This window comes from Chenopodium album, chromosome 13 (assembly GCF_948465745.1).
Source record: "Chenopodium album chromosome 13, dcCheAlbu1.1, whole genome shotgun sequence".
Taxonomy (NCBI): domain Eukaryota; kingdom Viridiplantae; phylum Streptophyta; class Magnoliopsida; order Caryophyllales; family Amaranthaceae; genus Chenopodium; species Chenopodium album.
In genome coordinates this window covers 7,304,664-7,322,218 of record NC_137846.1, presented here as the reverse complement: position 1 = coordinate 7,322,218, position 17,555 = coordinate 7,304,664, and the positions used below count along the sequence as shown (strand labels likewise).

Below are 17,555 nucleotides of genomic sequence, written 5' to 3'. Positions count from 1 at the left end.
TAGAATCATCAAAACCATACAATCATATATCAATGATTTGTCAGCAATTGAAAAGAAAAAAAAAAAAAAAAAAAAACACTCTCGTTAGTCTCAAACGTCATAAAAGAATTTAAAATGCAATCAACTGCAGCAAACAAAGACAAGCAAAATTTTCTCTATTCCTTATATTCATTACAAACATATAGCAAGTTCAAATTTAGTAGCAAAACTTTCAGTAGGAGATCAATGAGAACGTCTGATAGCTGCAGCATCTTTTAATGGACAGTCAATCAAAATCCATACACTAGGATATTGTAAACAGCAATACAGGAAAACTCTTGATCGAGCATTCTCCATCACTATTGACATTAGAAATAAAACTGCTCCATAAGGTTTTGCATTTCAACATAACTCATCTATCATAGAAATATAGAATCATAAGTAAAAGAAAATTTACAGATTAATGCACATTTGCTTCCATGAGAACCATTCAAGTAAAAGCAAGCCCGAGAAGAATTAAAAACAAATGTTCCAAATCACAGGGGTTTAGGTGTTTGCCTACAATCAATCAAAAGTTACACAAAACATGACTTACTGATTCATAATGTTACTCATAACGTCTGTTCCGCATCTCTGTCACAATTGTGTTTGCATTGCTCCTACCTACATGTTTGTTCCACATCTCTGTCACAACTGATAGTTTTCTCCTAATTATCACTCACTTAACTCTCAAAAAACTTTTTCAGCAAGTTCTTGTCTTCATCACCAACAGTTGGATCAGCGAGTAAGCCCACAAATGATGATATAGTGTGATTATCAGCAGCAAACTCTTTGTTTCTCATTAAGGTGACAAGCTCTAAAGCTCTCCTAACATCTTTTCCATCTATAAATTCTCTAATAATTGTATTGAAGGTACATTCATCTGGAAAGCACCCATTGTCCTCCATATTCTTCAACAGTTCATCGGCTTTAGCTAGCAACCCTTCTTTACAAAACCCTTTTATCATTATGGTGTAAGCACGCACATTATGCAGCCCTTTAGTTGTAGGAACGGAGAAGATGTCCATCGCTTCTCTAAGCCGCTTAGCATCACACAAACCATCCATTAGGACACTATATGTAATAATATTAGGGACCACTCCAGTGCTCTCCATTTCCTTTACTGTTGCAATTGCCTCGTCAATTTGTGCATTCTTACACATGCCATCAAGTAATGAGTTCCAAGTTATTACATCTGGCTTTAGTCCATGAGCTTGCATTTCCTTGAAAAACTGGTGTGCAAGCTTGAGCTGATTGTCTTTGCACAAGGCATCTATAAGAGTGCTGTACGTGATAACATCAGGGATTAATCCGTTAGAATGCATCTCTTGGAGCAGACCAAGAGCTTTGTCAATCTTTTTAGACTTGCAATAGCCATTGATTAAGCTGTTGTAAGTAACTACATTAGGTTTGCAGCCATTATCAACTATCAAATCCATAAGCTTTTCTGCCTCACCCATCTCACCACGTAAACAATACCCGTCTAACAGAGCACTGTAAGTGATGATATCGGGAACCAAACCTATCTGAGTCATGTATTCAAAAATGTCCCGTGCTTCACCAACCTTGCCATCTTTACAAAACATATCAATCAACATGTTGTAGGTCTCAACATTAGGAGTAATGTTGTTCCTCAACATCTCGGTCAGCATTTGTTGAGCCTCTTTCTGTTGCCCCAAAGTGCACAAACCTCGAATTAAGGTAGTAAAGGTGACAACATCAGGGGAAATTCCCTTGACTTTCATCTCCTTGAAAAGATGGAAAGCCTGAGGCAATAACTGGTCTTTACAGAGACTATCAATGACGGTGGTATAAATGACAACATCAGGCATAAAATGTCCGTAAGACTCCATATTTCGAAGGAGTTTGAGAGCACCGGCATTATCACCGGAACTACAGAGACCTTTGAACATAGAACCATAGACAACTAAATCAGGTTGGAAGCCAAGCTTGAGAATTTTATCCAACAAATGAATGGCTTTGTTGAATTAATTAGAATGAATGAAGCCATTGATGAGAGTAGTAAAGGTGACAATATCAGGTTGATAACCAAGCTTAATGGTATAAGAAACAAGGGACAACCCAAAATGAACATAGCCTAAGCGACAGTAGCAATTAGCCAGAATGTTAAGGGAATAAAGATCTGGACGAAGACCTAAGAAATGGAGCTGTCTAGATAGAGAAATGACAGTGGAGAAAGGTGGGTTGGGTTTAATCTTACAAATGGATGATAACAGTAGACTGAAATCGATAATACCAGGAAGTGGGCGAATTAATTTCATATGATCAAAAAGAGAAAGGGGAAGTTCAACATCAGTAAACCCTAATTTAGATTGTTGTCTAACAAATTTAAGAAACAATTTGGGATCATCATAATAGTCAACAGCGTAACGAGTAGCGTAAATTCGGCAAAATGGAAAGTGGGAAAAGGGGGAATGGAAATGGGGAAGAAGAAGAAAAGGAGGAGAGAGATGGAGAAGCTTACAAGTAGAATTGCCATGAAAACGAAGAAAAGCTCCAGCAAAAATGGCGGATTTGGTCCTCATAATGTCATAAAATGCTTCGCTGAGCTCAAATTACAAGCGCTGAATAACTTGTTCCAGAAATTACGTTTGAGTAGTATGGGAACAGAATGGTATCGAATACACTCGTGAGTGAGTCTGAACAATTTGTTTTTGAAGGAGGAGTGAGAGTGGAAAAATAAGTTAAAAGTTTGTTCTCTTCGGTTTATTTTCAATTCAGTTCCAATAAGTTCAGTTTTTAATTTTCTTCTCCTATCAAATATTCAGTTCAGTCAGTTTATTTCAGCTCCAATAAGTTCAGTTCAATTCAGTTTATCTCAGCTCAGTTCAGTTAATCAGAATAGGCCTAAATCTGAACAACAAAAACAAGGTGCAATTGTGCAAATAAGATAGTGGAAAAAAAATTTCTTAAAAAATAAAAGAAAAAATACAATAATAATCCCAATTATTTGCAATTTACTTTTAATAATCCCAACTAAGGTTTACTATTTAATAATCCTAATTATGGGGTCGATCTGCCTCCAATGGTCCCAATGACCGGTAACTTGTTTAAAGTGTAATTTTTTAAAGCCACGTGTTAGTACCTGATTAGTGTATTATTAAAATAAATTTTTAAAAAAAAAAGCAAAAAGAAAAAAGAAAAAAAAAACAAATTCGGTTTTCCAGCCACCACTCCCCTTCCCCGTGAAACCATAAGCCAACCCTACCTCCGACAACCGGCCGGCCGACCACCGCCCACCTCCCACCTCCCTAACCCCCAGTTAACGACCGGTCGTCCCTTCCCACCCCCGAAACTCGCTGTTCGACTTTCTCAATTCTAGAATTTCCAGCAGCGCGTCACTCAGAGTTTCACTTCCCGCACGTTAGGTCCCGCTCGCCATCAAGGAATTTCGACCAACTGTTGGTAAAATACCTGTCGATTCCAATGACAAAATGGAGGAGATGAAAAGGAAAATACTTGATTGAATATCTCAAACTCACAGTCGCGCCGTGGAACATAATCCACTGCCTTAGAAGCAAAATACGCCACCACTGGTACAAGTTTTCTAGTGACGCACGCCCCCCAAGTTTAACGCAATTCTCCTTCGTAATTCGTGCACCCGGACCCGAAGAGTGGAATTACTCAAAAACTGTTCACATCTCAAAAAGTAGGTTTGTGTTTTTGTGTTTAGGGTATTTCAAATATGAATTTAACGTGAAAAGTAGTAGTAGTATATTTATATGGTCTCCAAAAGAAACCTAATAAATATAAACTTCGTCTTTGCTGCAGCCGTACATGGTCGTGTAGGTGAGGGTACACGACCGTGTAGTAAAAACTTGTTCGTAGAAGTACACGGTCGTGTAGGAAAGAAGACACGGCCGTGTAGTTAGGTTCATATGCATGAGCTATCACACGATCGTGTACTATTAGACACACGACCATGTATCAATTGCTGCGAAACGAGTCTACAACCAAATGAGAACAAATATCTCTGATTGCATTACCAACTCCAATGAGCTTTAGCTCTCTTGCTAGCTCGACTTTGAGCAATCCCCTAGACTTGCGTTCTCCACCTTTCCCTCTCTAACTCTTTGCACACTCACTTGGAAAAACTTCGATTTGCATTACTAGAATTGCATTGACTCTAACACTAACAACAGAAATCAACGCGATCTCGATTTACTTTTTTCTTGCGGGTTAAGGCTGGCGTTGAAGAGAATTGCGGGCTGGTTTAGTTGGTGGTTTCGGGGGTGGCTGTGCAGTGGTACGGTGTGGCTGCATGGGTGGTTTCGGGGGTCGGGAGTAGGTAAGATGGGGTGGCCGTCCGATTTCGATGGTTAATGGGGGTGGGTGGCTGGTTTTCGACGTATTAATGGGTGGGGTCAGGGTTTAGCGAAGGTTGTTGGTGGCTTAGAATTTTGTGTTTTATTTTTCTATTTTTTAATGTTTTTATTTTTTTTTTTAATTTTGGACCACTCACGTGTTGACACATGTCATGGTAACATGTTGTAATAGATCATTTACTTGGTATTGACTGGTTAGGACTATTGGAGGCAAACACATAGCATAGTTAGGAATCTTAGAATTATTAGATAATAAACTTTAGTTGGGATTATTAGAAATAAATCGTCAATAGTTGAGATTATTAAAGTGTAATTTTCCGAAATAAAATACCACTCCGTACCTCCATTTCTCAACAAAGACATTATGGGTAAGACATAAAATATATTTTTTTTATTGAAAATATAATATACGGAATAAAAATGAAGACAAGAAACTATGTTGTTTTTAATTATATCCCACCAAATAGCACATGTAAGAGTCCAATATTCATAAAAATTGAGAGAGTTAAGCAATTTATATGGCTAAGAGACAAAACCTCCTATTTTCGTATAGTTTTAAGATAAATCTTCCTTTGGTCTTATAAAGTGGACTCTCTCTCTTGATTTGCAAGTTCGGTCCAGACCCATATTAATCTGGTTCAATTTATGCCGTATCATAATTTTGATTCTTTTTAAAATTGGCTTTATTTTTTATTTATTATTTGGTCAAAAAAAAAAAAAATAGAAAAAAAAAGAGCATTTGGTAAACCTCTTTAATACGAGTAATTGTTTCCCACCATTATAGATAAGATTCGACTAAGACATTTTAAAACTCCCTTTACTCCAGTAAGCACACTGAGTTGCAAGCTATCTGGTAGGGATTACAACAAAGCTATGAAGTACTTAACGAGTGTTGAAATCCTAACAGACAATTTGGAATCCCTACATATGCTTTGCCGTACACCCCGGACGAGCACATGGAAAATAAGGAGCATGATCAAGAATATCCTTCATCTTAGCCTAGATTTACATTACTTTAGTTGTAGTAAAGTTGCTAGAAATGTAGTAGCTAGAGCTCACAACCTTGCTACTAACTCACTAAGGCAAGGAAAGCAGCCAAGCTATATCTTTTATGTTTGTTTCTCATCTGTAAAAAAAAAAAAAAAAAAAAAAAAAATGGAACATACATATTGTAAGAGTAATTGTTTCACACCATCAAAGATAGGTGCCTATAATTGGCATAAAAATATATTTCAACGGCAATTTTATCTATAATAAAGCTGTCTGCACAATCACAACACTGGTTATGCACACCAATACACAAGAAATTGACATATGTTGTCATAATGCCAAGCAAGCAAGCAGACTATGTAAACATTCATCTAAACTAGACAACACATACACCTCAAATTCAGCTGAGAGAATAGCATCTAAACATGTAACTATGTAAGACAGGAAAAAGCTAGGGAAAAACCTACTCTATAAGGCCACTAGATGTACTGCGAGAGCCACTTGAAGCCCTCCCCGTAGCCCATTTTCCTGACAATGCTGCACATGAATACCTCCATAGGCCTGACATTGGAGTCTGCTAGGTTAACCTTGCCCTTACCAGTGGTAAAGTTGGCCAGACCCAGATGATAGCGCAACTCATCTTCAGAAGCTGCATAAGGTATGTCAATTTTGTTCCCTAAAATCAAAAAAGGAACATTGGCCAACGCTTCGTCAGAAAGTAGAGCATCCAGCTCCTTCTTAGACTCAGCAAACCTCTCCTTGTCAAAAGCATCCACCAAATACACCACAGCATCCACCTTCAATTCCAAAACATGCATTAGTGGGCAAATAGCATGAATTAAACATGTGGATAAAAGTCATAAAACAGAATAAATCTCAGTAAGTTTGGGAATTATCTGCAGATATAAATAAGGCGACTCTCAATAAAAGAGGGAAGTCCTACATATTACAAAATAGATCTGCATGACAATTTCTGCCTTCGATGATTCATATAGATGTTTGGGTCTATTTGAAATGATGAAAAAAGGCATTTTATTATAACTTTGAAAGAGCAAAGATATAAAAGCATAAATGAAGTTGACCACAAAGTGACTGAAGAAGTTCTGAAAGGATGGGTCTACCCTTTTGAATGGTTATAATGGTACCAGTTTCTCAGTAATCACTAGGTCAATGCTGCATACATCTATCCTACTTGAATATCCCAGAAAAGGTGGGAGCACATGAGATATTCTGAGGTAATGGTTTCATAATAGTAAGACTGACTGATGGCAATTGTATTCATTATACTAGGTAGTGAAAAGGTTCCTAATGCCCAAAGAGTTGCTATACACAAGTTAAGACTCAGAAGCAATGTACAGAAGCAATGTACGGCTACCTGCATGAAGAATATGTTTACAGCATAAAATGTACAAGAAAAGAAAATCTATGGAAAGATCACTCAAATGATCAAAGAAGCTCATTAGGCTGAACCAATGTGGCTCAGGACGGGTGCTTAAAAAACACGGGTTGCTTGGCCCAAGAACCAAGAGAGACCTATAACTTGGGACAGGGAATGGGCCAGAAAGGTTGTTGTTTCAAAGAACAGTCTTCTCAATTGAAGGATCAAGCACACAATTTTAGCAATTAAATACTAAGCTATTATGCTACAAATAATAAACGAAATACACGTAGAACTTACATATGAAAATAATCAAAACAAATCCTATTAGAATGATATTGCTTATAACAATAAGCAAAATCAGAGAATATTGGAACTGAATGAGTGAATGAGGCATATCCTTCCTTATTATACCTCATCTTAGATAATTTGCCCAAAAGGAAGATTTGAATTTCATGCCACGGAAACATCGCATTGAGTGCAATTGATATAACACAGTTATTTCAATGCAAAATTCAACAAAAGCTATCAATAATAATATTCAGTCAGAGAAAAGAAAGGTCAAAATCAATTGTCACACAAAATCCCAAAGCTCGTATAATAATTTTGGTAAAAGATAAATCCTCAATTGAATCCAGCACACAATAGGAACTTCCAGGCCAGGAATATCCAGTTGGATGAAAAATTGACATACTGAAACACAGCAATAAAACACCTGCTTAGATACTAGAGGTGCCATAGAAACCTCAGTGATATAGGCCTCCCATAATCACAAAAAAATAATACTTGGATATGAGAATATCAAGTGGCTCAAATGGATTTCACTTATCACTCAATCAGCTAGCATGCAACACAGAAAAACTTCACCTGCAACAAGCCTTCCCTTTGATAAGAAACAAAAACTTACTATCACACATCAGAAGCTTCCAAGCCCTCACTAAAAGATCAACTAGCTCTGGACAGGACGACAGGCAGCAATTTAGCTACTTGGAAACAGACACTAACAAAGATAACAAGATTACAGGCCATAAAACAGATGCATACAGCACCACAGGTACTCAGAGAGCTTACATTCAGGACAGACATTCAGCCTAAAAAATTGCTTATGTGTAACACCTGAATAATCCAGTAGATAACAAATGGAAAAAATTAGCGGACGTCTAAAACATCCCATCAAACTATCAACTGAGATAAGATTACGACAGGAGCAGAATTTGTCTGGAAAGTTACTATTAAAACACCTTGAATACTAAAGGCGCCATCAGCGAACTCCCAATGACTATTGGCCCCCCATGAATCAGATAAACACTGAAACTCTTATCTGGGATTATGAAGGCCTAGTATTAGCTTCAATCAAGGAAGGAGACTGACAAAAGCATAAATATAATCAAACAACTTACAAATAACTTCAATACGGAGTACTATTCACAATTAGACTAACCAACAAAACACCCCGAAAAATTTCGACATATAACATGATCAATCAGTCACCAAATATAATTCTTGACATAATAAAATACACAAGAATATAAATTTACTTTAGCATAGTAATCTTTCCAAACCCGGCGAGCGATCTGATGCCCTCCCAAATCAAAGGCCTTGAACTTGATTTTACCAATACTCAGTTCTTCAGATGTTGGATACTGAGTTGGTTGATGTTGGACCAATCTCTGCAATCAATTAATCACCAGAAAACAAAACCCGATTCAATTCACATAGTTTACCAACAAAATTGTTAAATCCTATCTTAAAATACTCATATAAATCAAAATTAGGGCCAAAAACCCTAATTTAAAATCAGACCAACAAAATTAAAAATTCTCACTCCTAATTCGCAAATTAAATAGAAACAAACCTCATCTTTCAACATATGAAGCAAGGTGGTTTTCCCAGCATTATCAAGACCCAAGAACAAGATCTTTGCTTCTTTCTGCCATAATCCAAGTGAAGCAAGAACACCGTAAAACCAATCGACCAAAAACATTGTTTTTCGCGAATGAAATTAGAAAACCGACTGACAAGAGAATTGAAACGAAAAAACCTCAGGATTTCAGAAGTAGTTGAAAAAATCAAACAAGAATCTGACGTTAATTGGGGGGAGAGACGATTCTAGACGCGACGAACAAACCCTAGAAGAAAAGAGAGAATGAGAAAACAAATGGAAGTAATCCGTACTGTATTATACTCGTATCTTCTATGTGCCACATAAGTGACATAATTTCCCTTCATTTTTATTTTTATTTTTATTTTCTACTCCTATGTTTTTAATTTTTGAGAGTTTAGAGTCAGAGTAATTTACTGTAAGATGAATTATGATTCATGGATGTAACTTGCCTCTTAAAACAAAATGTAAGGGTATTATTTGAGACTATTGAGTTATTGACTCATTAATGAATTAATTTTATTAAGCAAAAAAGTTAAGTATGGAAATTGATGGATTAATTTCAAGGTAAACATATTAGGGGCTGCGGTGAGTTCCAGGTGTCAAATTGCCACAAGACTTGGGTTTATGCGAATTTGGATTGAAGGTGAAGCCTTGACAGTATTTGTGATGATTTTCATATTAATTTTCATGGTTGATTTCACTATGGCTTGTTAAAAGAGCATGTAATACAGACGTACAGTACTCCACCCAGTGAAAAGTGAAACACTTGTACTGAACGAATTTATGGTTGGCGGAACTTGACTTGAACGACTAACATGGTCCCATATCAAATTATTTACGTGTAAAAAATTACAAGTTTGGAGAATTTTTTTTCTTCCCATGTGTTTATTTGGGTCTTAAATCAAAAATTAAAAATTTGCAGAGTCCAATATAATTCCCACCAGACTGTTTGAAATGATTCCATAACATTTCTGTCCTAACAGTTCAAAAATGTCATAGCAGGTGAGTTATTTTTTTCCTCCTGATGTTTACATTCACCACACCAGCTCCGCTTCAATCTCCATATAGCCTGCTTCTCACACAATGTGCATGGTATCCATCATTGCGAACATCCATAACTTAAGCCACAAAGTCGCCTTTTATGGTGCAACATGCTGAAGCCGAGGTATTCAATTTTGAAGATGGATAAAAAGCATGTTACAAGGTCATGGCCTTGACATGAGTGAGCTTTTGGAGAAGATAACCTCAGATAAGAAATGAATTGTTACTGCAGATATTGCAACTGGTGCATTTGATAACTTGATGTAGATGGAAAGAGAAGGTGTGATGATGCTATTCCATGTTAAGGGTTGTGTGGTTCGGATTTCCCTGCTACTGGTACATGAGGACTTCAACCATGTCAAAATAGAAAGTTTAATGCTGTAAGAATTGATACAAGTACATCCACGAAATAAAAGTAAGTATTACAGGAGGCCATAGTAGATCTAAACACAAGGCAGCGCTCACTCCACCTAGTGTAGCCTGCTGTAGAGAAGACCAGGGTTAAAGTGTAACAGTTGGTACTTAAATATCTATGAAAAATACAGGGGAAAAAAAACAGATAATGAATATGCAGAAAAATATAATTTATTATTCTCGTGAGAAACACTGCCGCAGTTATTTTCCTAGTACATGAAAAAGCCCGAGTCCCTCCTATATTCCGTAGCAATTACTCAACAAAACTGAAATAGTTCTATAGCCTATGCTACCAAGCCTAAAGTTACATACTCTGTAAAAAAATATTGAAACATTCACACTTGACGATTCTACAGAATAATAATCTCTCTGTAGTGTGTATAGACTATTCTATTGGCTTGTAAATTACATAATTGGTAATTGGTTCAACTAAAGCTGCACTAAGCTGTTGTAATACCTGTATGGCTGTCTGATTTCGGCATGTTTCCATCAACTGCAAAGTTTCAAGTGGCCCCAGGCAGAGCCAAACGAATTCCATCTATTTCAGGCTTTGCTTCGATTTGGCAACCCAAACGAGACCTAGACAAGTAATCATTGAGATCAAGAACCAGGAGAGGCAACTCGAGTAAATGAACAAAGTAGATAAACTCACGTTTCTGTTAGCCCAAAGGCAAGGTCCAACATGTCATTTTCTTCGTCAGTCGGGTCCAGCAGTTTGTTGTAGTAATCCACATCCTGCCATGCAAAGCAAGCAAATGTTTAGACATGGGGACAGATGAGGAAACTATAACTCTAAGGAAGATATTGACTGATTTACCATCACGATAAGGTGACATGTAGAACACGCACAGGATCCTTCACATGCTCCTGTGAAAAATAAGTTGTTGAATTACTTGAGTACAAACAAAGTTTGAGGGAACATTTAGCAGAACACAACTTGATTACCAACAACCAAGATAGCCATTATAAAGCAGCACTGGGAAATAAAACAGGTGTTTCATAACTTCATGATTGGACAAACCACTGATCTCGCCCAAAGAGACAGGTCCAGAAAGGGGTTTCAGAATGAGTAAAATGCTTACCTTCTAGCTCAATGTCATTTGAAAGAGCAGCTTCTAGCATACTTGTGCCAACAGGAACCTTTGCGTGTTTCTGTGTTCCATCCGTTTCAACAAAGGTTACACTTATTCTGTAGTGTTACAAGAACAGTAGACAATAGAGTAAAAGGATGCAGGTGGAGAGGCTGGTAGGTTACATGATAAATTAAACAACAGACTAATCAAAGACAAACCACCTAAATTTGTGCCTGCCTATGTTAATGCTAAGTGCTAACAATGGATTCTTGTGGTACTACATTTTTTGGTTTAACAAAATAATGGTATTTTGATCAATGTTTAGATAGAAATTATATGTGCAGAGAAAACAGCAGGGATGCTTACGTTTGCTCAACTTCATTTTTATCATTGCCAGAGTCAGTAGCAGTAGTACAAAGATATCGATGCACCTGCAAAAAAATAAAATCAGTAACGCATATGAGCATATGACAGTAGAAACAATACCAAAGACTACCCTTATGATTCATCAACTGCCCAAATAGCAGTATCAGCTCATTCTAAGCAAACAGCCAACTAAGAATGTCCTGCATAGGGCTAGGTCATGTCTAAAGCATAATCATCAAGTAATTGCTACCAACAGATAGGTAAATGAAGCTTTCCTGCTTACATTAGATTGCAGTGAATTCAAAAACCTTAATATTAGAGTTACATTAGCAAGCGAAGCCTTTTAACATAAAGCCAACATAACCTTGAACCATAGGAAAAATCAGCTTTTGCTATAGGTTAAAGGATAGAGGATCAAAGTATGAGTTCAGTAATACAATAACCACAAAGCCAGCAATGAATACCAGACTAGTGCATATCATTGCTGGTATCTATTTAAATAATCAAATAAATCCAAATTATGATTAAGTGATACCTGGGGAGGAAGCTGAAGCAAAGTTTGTACCCGGGAAGAAGAAACATTTAAATATGGAGCCTTTGGCATGCAAACAAATTTCCCTACCAGAATAAAGAAATTGGGATATAAAGTTAGGAAAAGAAAAAAAAACCCTCTGCACCTTTTCATTAAAAACCCATGGTACTTTTACCCAGAAGCATAAGTTGTCATGAACACTAATTAAAACCTTATGATTGCTTACTGTGAAACCATACAAATAGTTTTATGAGATTTAATACTTTATTCATTGAACCACCAGAGCCTTTTCTTTCCTAATTCTAAGTATTCAGCAAAATTACAAAAAAAAAAAAAAAAAAAAAAAAAAAAAAAAAATGACTAATAAGAACAATTCATGAAAGCTTAAAAGAGTTGCAGTTATTTTGATTTGCAATTACCCACCGTAGCTGTGGGGAAATGCAGCAAGCATCAGCTACCGAGATATCCACAAGAGACCTCTTTGCCACCTACTAGGGCCACAAGTATAGGATACAATTCTACCAAATCCGTTTCCCTTTGTATACTTTCTCACATTTAATTGCCATTTTTGCTGAATGTTAAGCATAGCAACTATTGAGCATGCTTTTATTATTAAGTTTGTGCCAGTTTACCCAAAAACAAAGTACAGGTCAAAAAATCACTATGTTCATATACTCAACAATTCAAAGCCCATCCAACGAATAGTTTAGGTTACTCTCAATTTCCCAGCGCTCAGTACCACAGTTCAATCTCATACAAACCTGAGCATCAACTTGCTAAGGTTTTTGTTACGCTAGTATGATTAAGACAGCTATTACCTACAATGTATCAATCTACACGCAATATAGCTGTAGTAATAACTTCTAAAATAATGCTCACAATCTATACAAGTGACTACTAACTTGTCATGGCAAAATTCTAATCCACAGCACAAAATAGCCCCTATATCAACCTTCAAGTGAATGCCCCTAAAATTTTTATTACCCTATCAGACCTCCTACGGTCCTACCAATGTATGAGAAAGCTCAAGGCGATTCAGAATTTTTCGTGCGCCTTGACAAAGTGAGGCACATATAATAAACAATAAAAAGATCTGTAAAAAAACTGTGATGTGCAGTGTGCCTCTATGAACCTCAGTTGCGCTTAATCAAAATCACTTTGCCTATACCACAAAAAAGCGAATGACCCCTAACACCCTGCACCTCAACTGCTCAAACACTGCATCCTACTGAAAATCTTATCTCAAAAGGAATATATTATTTTAGGCTTTTAGCTGAAATTGATGGAAACATAACTTATCACAAAAAGCACATAAAAGCCCAGTATCACATTTTAGAAATGCAGATAATAAATAGTGCAATCTACCTAAACAAACATGAAAGTGATACAAAGAGTTAACAAACATCAACCATTTTAAATAAGAAAATTTAATAGCAAGGAAATTTGAATATTCAAAAACAAACCTTGGGTCAATCTCTTAATTGCCTGAGCTCCAAGACCAGAAATTCTAGAAATCCACATATCTTGGCGAGTTTAGAGACTATATACTCACAATCTGAAATTCAAACAGAAGATAGTTCATCAAAGATGGAAAATATAGTAAGTTTGTCAAAAGAGAATAAAAGCAAATACTTGAAGGATACTTAAACAGCAACTGTTGGGCAGTTCGCATGAACAAAATCTAGATTTCAATACAAAGAACGGGGTTAATTATGAACAGCATACACCCAATCCGAATGCTAATTGTTAATAGAGAGATTTAAAATTGAATACACCTAATCCGAATGTTAATTGTTAACAGGATCATCACAAGAAGATGTTTTCAGATAATAATAGGTTACATCATTGCAAAATGGCTGGGTCCTCCATCATAAACCATTGCTGCACAAAAATCAAAGCATTTACTCTGAACTCAAGCTAGCAATTAGACTAATACATTCAGAATTCCATTTATTAATTATTTTTCAATTGAAAGAAAAACCGCAAATCGACAAAAGCACATAAACAATCTGAAGTTCTGAACAATCCATTGATTATGTAAAAAAACTAAAGAATCAAAAATTATGATAAATTAGCGCCTATGATAAAATTACAAATTAGGGTAACATCCATTGCACAAATTGTCAACTACGATCAATAACAATAGTAATCGAATTAAAAAACAAAATTTGAGGAATGAGAGATGAATTGAATTGAAGTACCTGAGAAAATGTTGAATGGAGAAACAAAGATTTGATAGTTTCACGAGGTATTTACTGCCGCCTCTGCCGCCGTCTGTGGATGAGCAATGTAGTCGTGGGCAGTGGGGCTGGCAGGGTTTGTTGCCGGGGAGAGAGAGTTCGAATGAGCGCACTGAAGCTCAGATAAATGTCTAATGTCTTAACTTATCTGGTTGGTAAAACGAAAAAAAATGCCTCTATCATTTATGGATCGGATGGTGTCGAATTGAGTAGCATGAGTTTTTTAGTCTCTCAATTTCTAAGTGAAAAGCTAAACGTCGCTTTCGAATATCTAACTAACGCCTACAAAATAAACTAAAATTACAAATTTACCCTTTTTAATTAAAAAAAATTACCCCCCTCTTCATACTACCCACCACTACCACCTCTTCATACTAACCACCACTATCACCACCTCTTTTAACCACCAACTCCTTATCTCCGGTTTCACGATTTATACAGCCGCGGTAATGACGAGTAAGGACAAAGGGAAGTCGGTCGCCGGCGGAGAAAATCTTTGTTTTTTTTATTTTCTGAATTTACGGCAAACGCCTAGATTTTTCGCACGTCCTAGGCTCAAACGCCTAGTTCGTGCGAACAACTGTGTGGTTGTATGAAAAATCTGGGCGTTTGAGGTGAAACGCCTGGTTTTTTATAATACCCTAGGCTGAAACGCCTAGTTTTTTCGAATAGCCTAGGATGTTTCAAAAAAACTAGGCGTTTCAGCCTAGGGTATTCGAAAATTCTAGGCGTTTCTTGGGTTTCGAATTTTTTTAAAAAAATTATCGCGACGTACCGATTCCATACGGTTCGACGAGCTTTTGGCGAGCGTCTAAGGTTGTGTTTCTGGTATTTCGTCGTTGTCCATAAGATCTAACGAATTTGATTTTGCAAAATTTAAAAAATTTGTTTGATTTTGAAACTCACGGTGGTTGGGGTGGTTGTTCGATGAGCGTTAGTGGCCGTTGACCACTAGAGAGAACAGTAAAAAGTTTTGTGTACAGTAAAAGTGTGAAATTGAGGTAAAATTAATTATTTTTATAAACATTATTATAAGGATAAATACGTAATTTTATTTTATTTTGCAGGCGTTAGTTAGATATTCGAGGGCGATATTTAACAACCCCCAATTTTGATTTTTAAATTATTTATAATTATATGTTTATTTTAATTATACATTTTATTTATAAATATAAAAAAAAAATACATTGCTATTTAGATTAGTTTTTATGTATACTTCATTAGATCAAGCTTTTATTTTTCATAATTATATATTATTACCATCAAATTATAAATGTCATGCATTGGCTCCGTCATTAAAATATACAACTTTGTATTAAGGAGTCTCCATTCTCCAACGATTAGCCTAAAATACATACATTGTTTAGGCGTTAGGGGCCCCTATTTAGTTTTCGCTCCGGGCCACAAAAATGTCCAAGACGATACTGAATTTTACAAGAACAACCTTGCCATTAAATTCTATTGTTTATTCTCTAGCATCCTAGGTCATGATTCTCCACTTTGTCAAACCATTCGATCTGAGTTCTAAACTTCCAAGTTGTATGCCAGTTTCTTTGACGGGTGGTCATAAATCTACGTTCTAGAATATCAACACATCGCTTATATTCGACCCAAAGTCATATAATTTGACTGAAAAAGGTCTCAAACAAGCAAGTTGCTGACTTTATTCCCCAACTCAAACTTTGGTCCTTTGGAGACCTATCAACTAATTTCACTCTTACTTTTGCAATTTTGAATATGTATTGTTTTATATATGGGACTAACATTGAAGGCTATGTAATTTGTGAAGCTCTACACTTCTACTCTTTTAAAATACGTGAGTAGAAATCGTTATTTAGAAATATACTCCGTAACATCTTATTTTGAAAGAAAGGTGAATATAAATTTAGGGCATGTTCTGATTGACTGAATTGAGCTGAACTAAACTGAACTGAACTTTATTGGAGCTGAACTAAACTAAACTGAATAGTTTATGAGAGAAGGAAATTAAGAATTAAACTAAATTGAACTTATTGGAACTGAACTGAACTGAAAATTATCTGAAGAGAACAGGCCCTTAGTGATTTACGAATTTCACTTACTTACATTATCTTAAAATATGAACTTATACTTTTATAATGACGATATGAACTTACTTAGTAATTTTTTTATTTTTTATTTTTTTTTGTAGTGATTATTACAAATATTTAAAAAATTTATACTTGTAGAATTTATTTACTTGGATTTCACTTACCTGAAAATTGAACTTATGTGAAGTGTTAGATTTGAACTTATTCTGATCTATCAAAACTACTAGAGCCTTGCAACTTTTTTTTTGACAACCAAATCATAGACAAAGCTTGCACTTACTATAACTCCTTACTTATTTAGCTTTGAACTATTTGTGCTTATGTTACCGAATAAAATTTTATTGTATTTATAAATTTAAAATGGGTAGCCAACTAGCCAGTCTTTTACTAGTCCCATCCATGAAATTAAATTAGTCAAAACTTATTTTGTCTATAATAACTAGAGGTGTCAAAAGCACACCCGACCCGATCCGAAACCGACTCGAAAAATATCCGATACAGATTTGGACTGGCGTTGACATAATAATCCAGCATGACTCAACTTTAAAAATTGACTCGTTCAACCCGACCTCATCAGACCTGATCCGATCATGTCAATTGACATCTCTAATAATAACTACATAATACATACTTTACGGGTGCAAATTAAAGAATTGGACATAATCTCGATTCTAGATGAGAGTACGTATTTTATATGATCAATAATAAATCAATCTTGATAACTTATACTGCTAGTTAAATATTTTTTGACTTCTAAACAAAAGAAAAAGCCCGCAAACCACAAAATACCACCACCAGAATTCCTTAAAGTTAAACCAATATAATTAATACTTGTAGCTGTTTTCATAAGCCATCTTTCAACATACTTTCAAGACCTACCTGTATTTTATAAACCGCAAAAGCAAAATGTGGGCTCTAAATTTAATACCGTCTCTTAATTAAGGAAAGGTAACAATTCTTAATTCTTTCATGCGATCTTTATGCTTTCTACGTCTTTTGACACCATAAAAATAAAATTCGATTCTTCAACATTAGAAAAATAAACGGCCCTTCTGTTTTGAAAAGTTACCTCTTCCAGAAAAACCATTTACTTTTATCTTCCAACGACATATCGTACTACATACAAAGAGTATATTCCATTTTCCAAAACCATATTATATAAACTCAATTCATCAATATTATTTGTTACAAGACTTACTACAC

The 17,555-nt window shown here is 35.8% G+C and overlaps 2 protein-coding genes, 1 non-coding gene and 1 pseudogene across 6 annotated transcripts; all 4 read right to left on the bottom strand.

The window, feature by feature from the left end:
* Positions 1-701: 701 nt before the first annotated feature.
* LOC145575123 (uncharacterized) lies at positions 702-2,564 on the bottom strand (annotated as a pseudogene).
* Positions 2,565-5,563: 2,999 nt separating this feature from the next.
* On the bottom strand, positions 5,564-8,908 carry LOC145574462 (small COPII coat GTPase SAR1A). Its single transcript, XM_081632246.1, has 3 exons — positions 8,588-8,908; positions 8,271-8,402; positions 5,564-6,151 (listed from the first exon to the last, which is right to left on the bottom strand). Exons 1-3 carry the CDS (start codon positions 8,714-8,716, stop codon positions 5,834-5,836), a joined length of 579 nt encoding a protein of 192 aa, XP_081488372.1. The 5' UTR covers positions 8,717-8,908; the 3' UTR covers positions 5,564-5,833.
* LOC145577291 (small nucleolar RNA snoR83) lies at positions 7,945-8,060 on the bottom strand. The gene has a single exon (XR_014098740.1). It is a non-coding gene; the product is annotated as a small nucleolar RNA snoR83 (small nucleolar RNA).
* Positions 8,909-9,441: 533 nt separating the features above from the next.
* On the bottom strand, positions 9,442-14,462 carry LOC145574463 (uncharacterized). Of its 4 annotated transcripts, none has more exons than XM_081632248.1 (9): positions 14,245-14,462; positions 13,507-13,598; positions 12,047-12,129; positions 11,512-11,576; positions 11,155-11,261; positions 10,890-10,939; positions 10,725-10,807; positions 10,530-10,651; positions 9,442-10,005 (listed from the first exon to the last, which is right to left on the bottom strand). In XM_081632248.1, exons 2-8 carry the CDS (start codon positions 13,562-13,564, stop codon positions 10,576-10,578), a joined length of 522 nt encoding a protein of 173 aa, XP_081488374.1. In that variant the 5' UTR covers positions 13,565-13,598; positions 14,245-14,462; the 3' UTR covers positions 9,442-10,005; positions 10,530-10,575. The 4 variants fall into 4 exon arrangements, with proteins under 4 accessions (XP_081488374.1, XP_081488375.1, XP_081488376.1 ...); XM_081632249.1 differs by lacking the exon at positions 9,442-10,005 and adding an exon at positions 10,052-10,138; XM_081632250.1 differs by lacking the exon at positions 9,442-10,005 and adding an exon at positions 10,123-10,141.
* Between the last annotated feature and the right edge of the window lie 3,093 nt (positions 14,463-17,555).

Bases quoted from the DNA above. Each gene is read 5' to 3' on its own strand.
- LOC145574462 (XM_081632246.1), bottom strand. From the start codon at position 8,716: ATGTTTTTGGTCGATTGGTTTTACGGTGTTCTTGCTTCACTTGGATTA. The intron at 8,403-8,587 runs GTTTGTTTCTAT...AATTGATTGCAG, and splicing joins TTCATATGTTGAAAGATGAG to AGATTGGTCCAACATCAACC. The intron at 6,152-8,270 runs GTAAATTTATAT...TTGGAATTGAAG, and splicing joins GGAAAGATTACTATGCTAAA to GTGGATGCTGTGGTGTATTT.
- LOC145574463 (XM_081632248.1), bottom strand. From the start codon at position 13,564: ATGTGGATTTCTAGAATTTCTGGTCTTGGAGCTCAGGCAATTAAGAGA. The intron at 11,577-12,046 runs GTATCACTTAAT...ATTTTTTTGCAG, and splicing joins TGCTTCAGCTTCCTCCCCAG to GTGCATCGATATCTTTGTAC. The intron at 11,262-11,511 runs GTAAGCATCCCT...GTAACACTACAG, and splicing joins AAAAATGAAGTTGAGCAAAC to AATAAGTGTAACCTTTGTTG.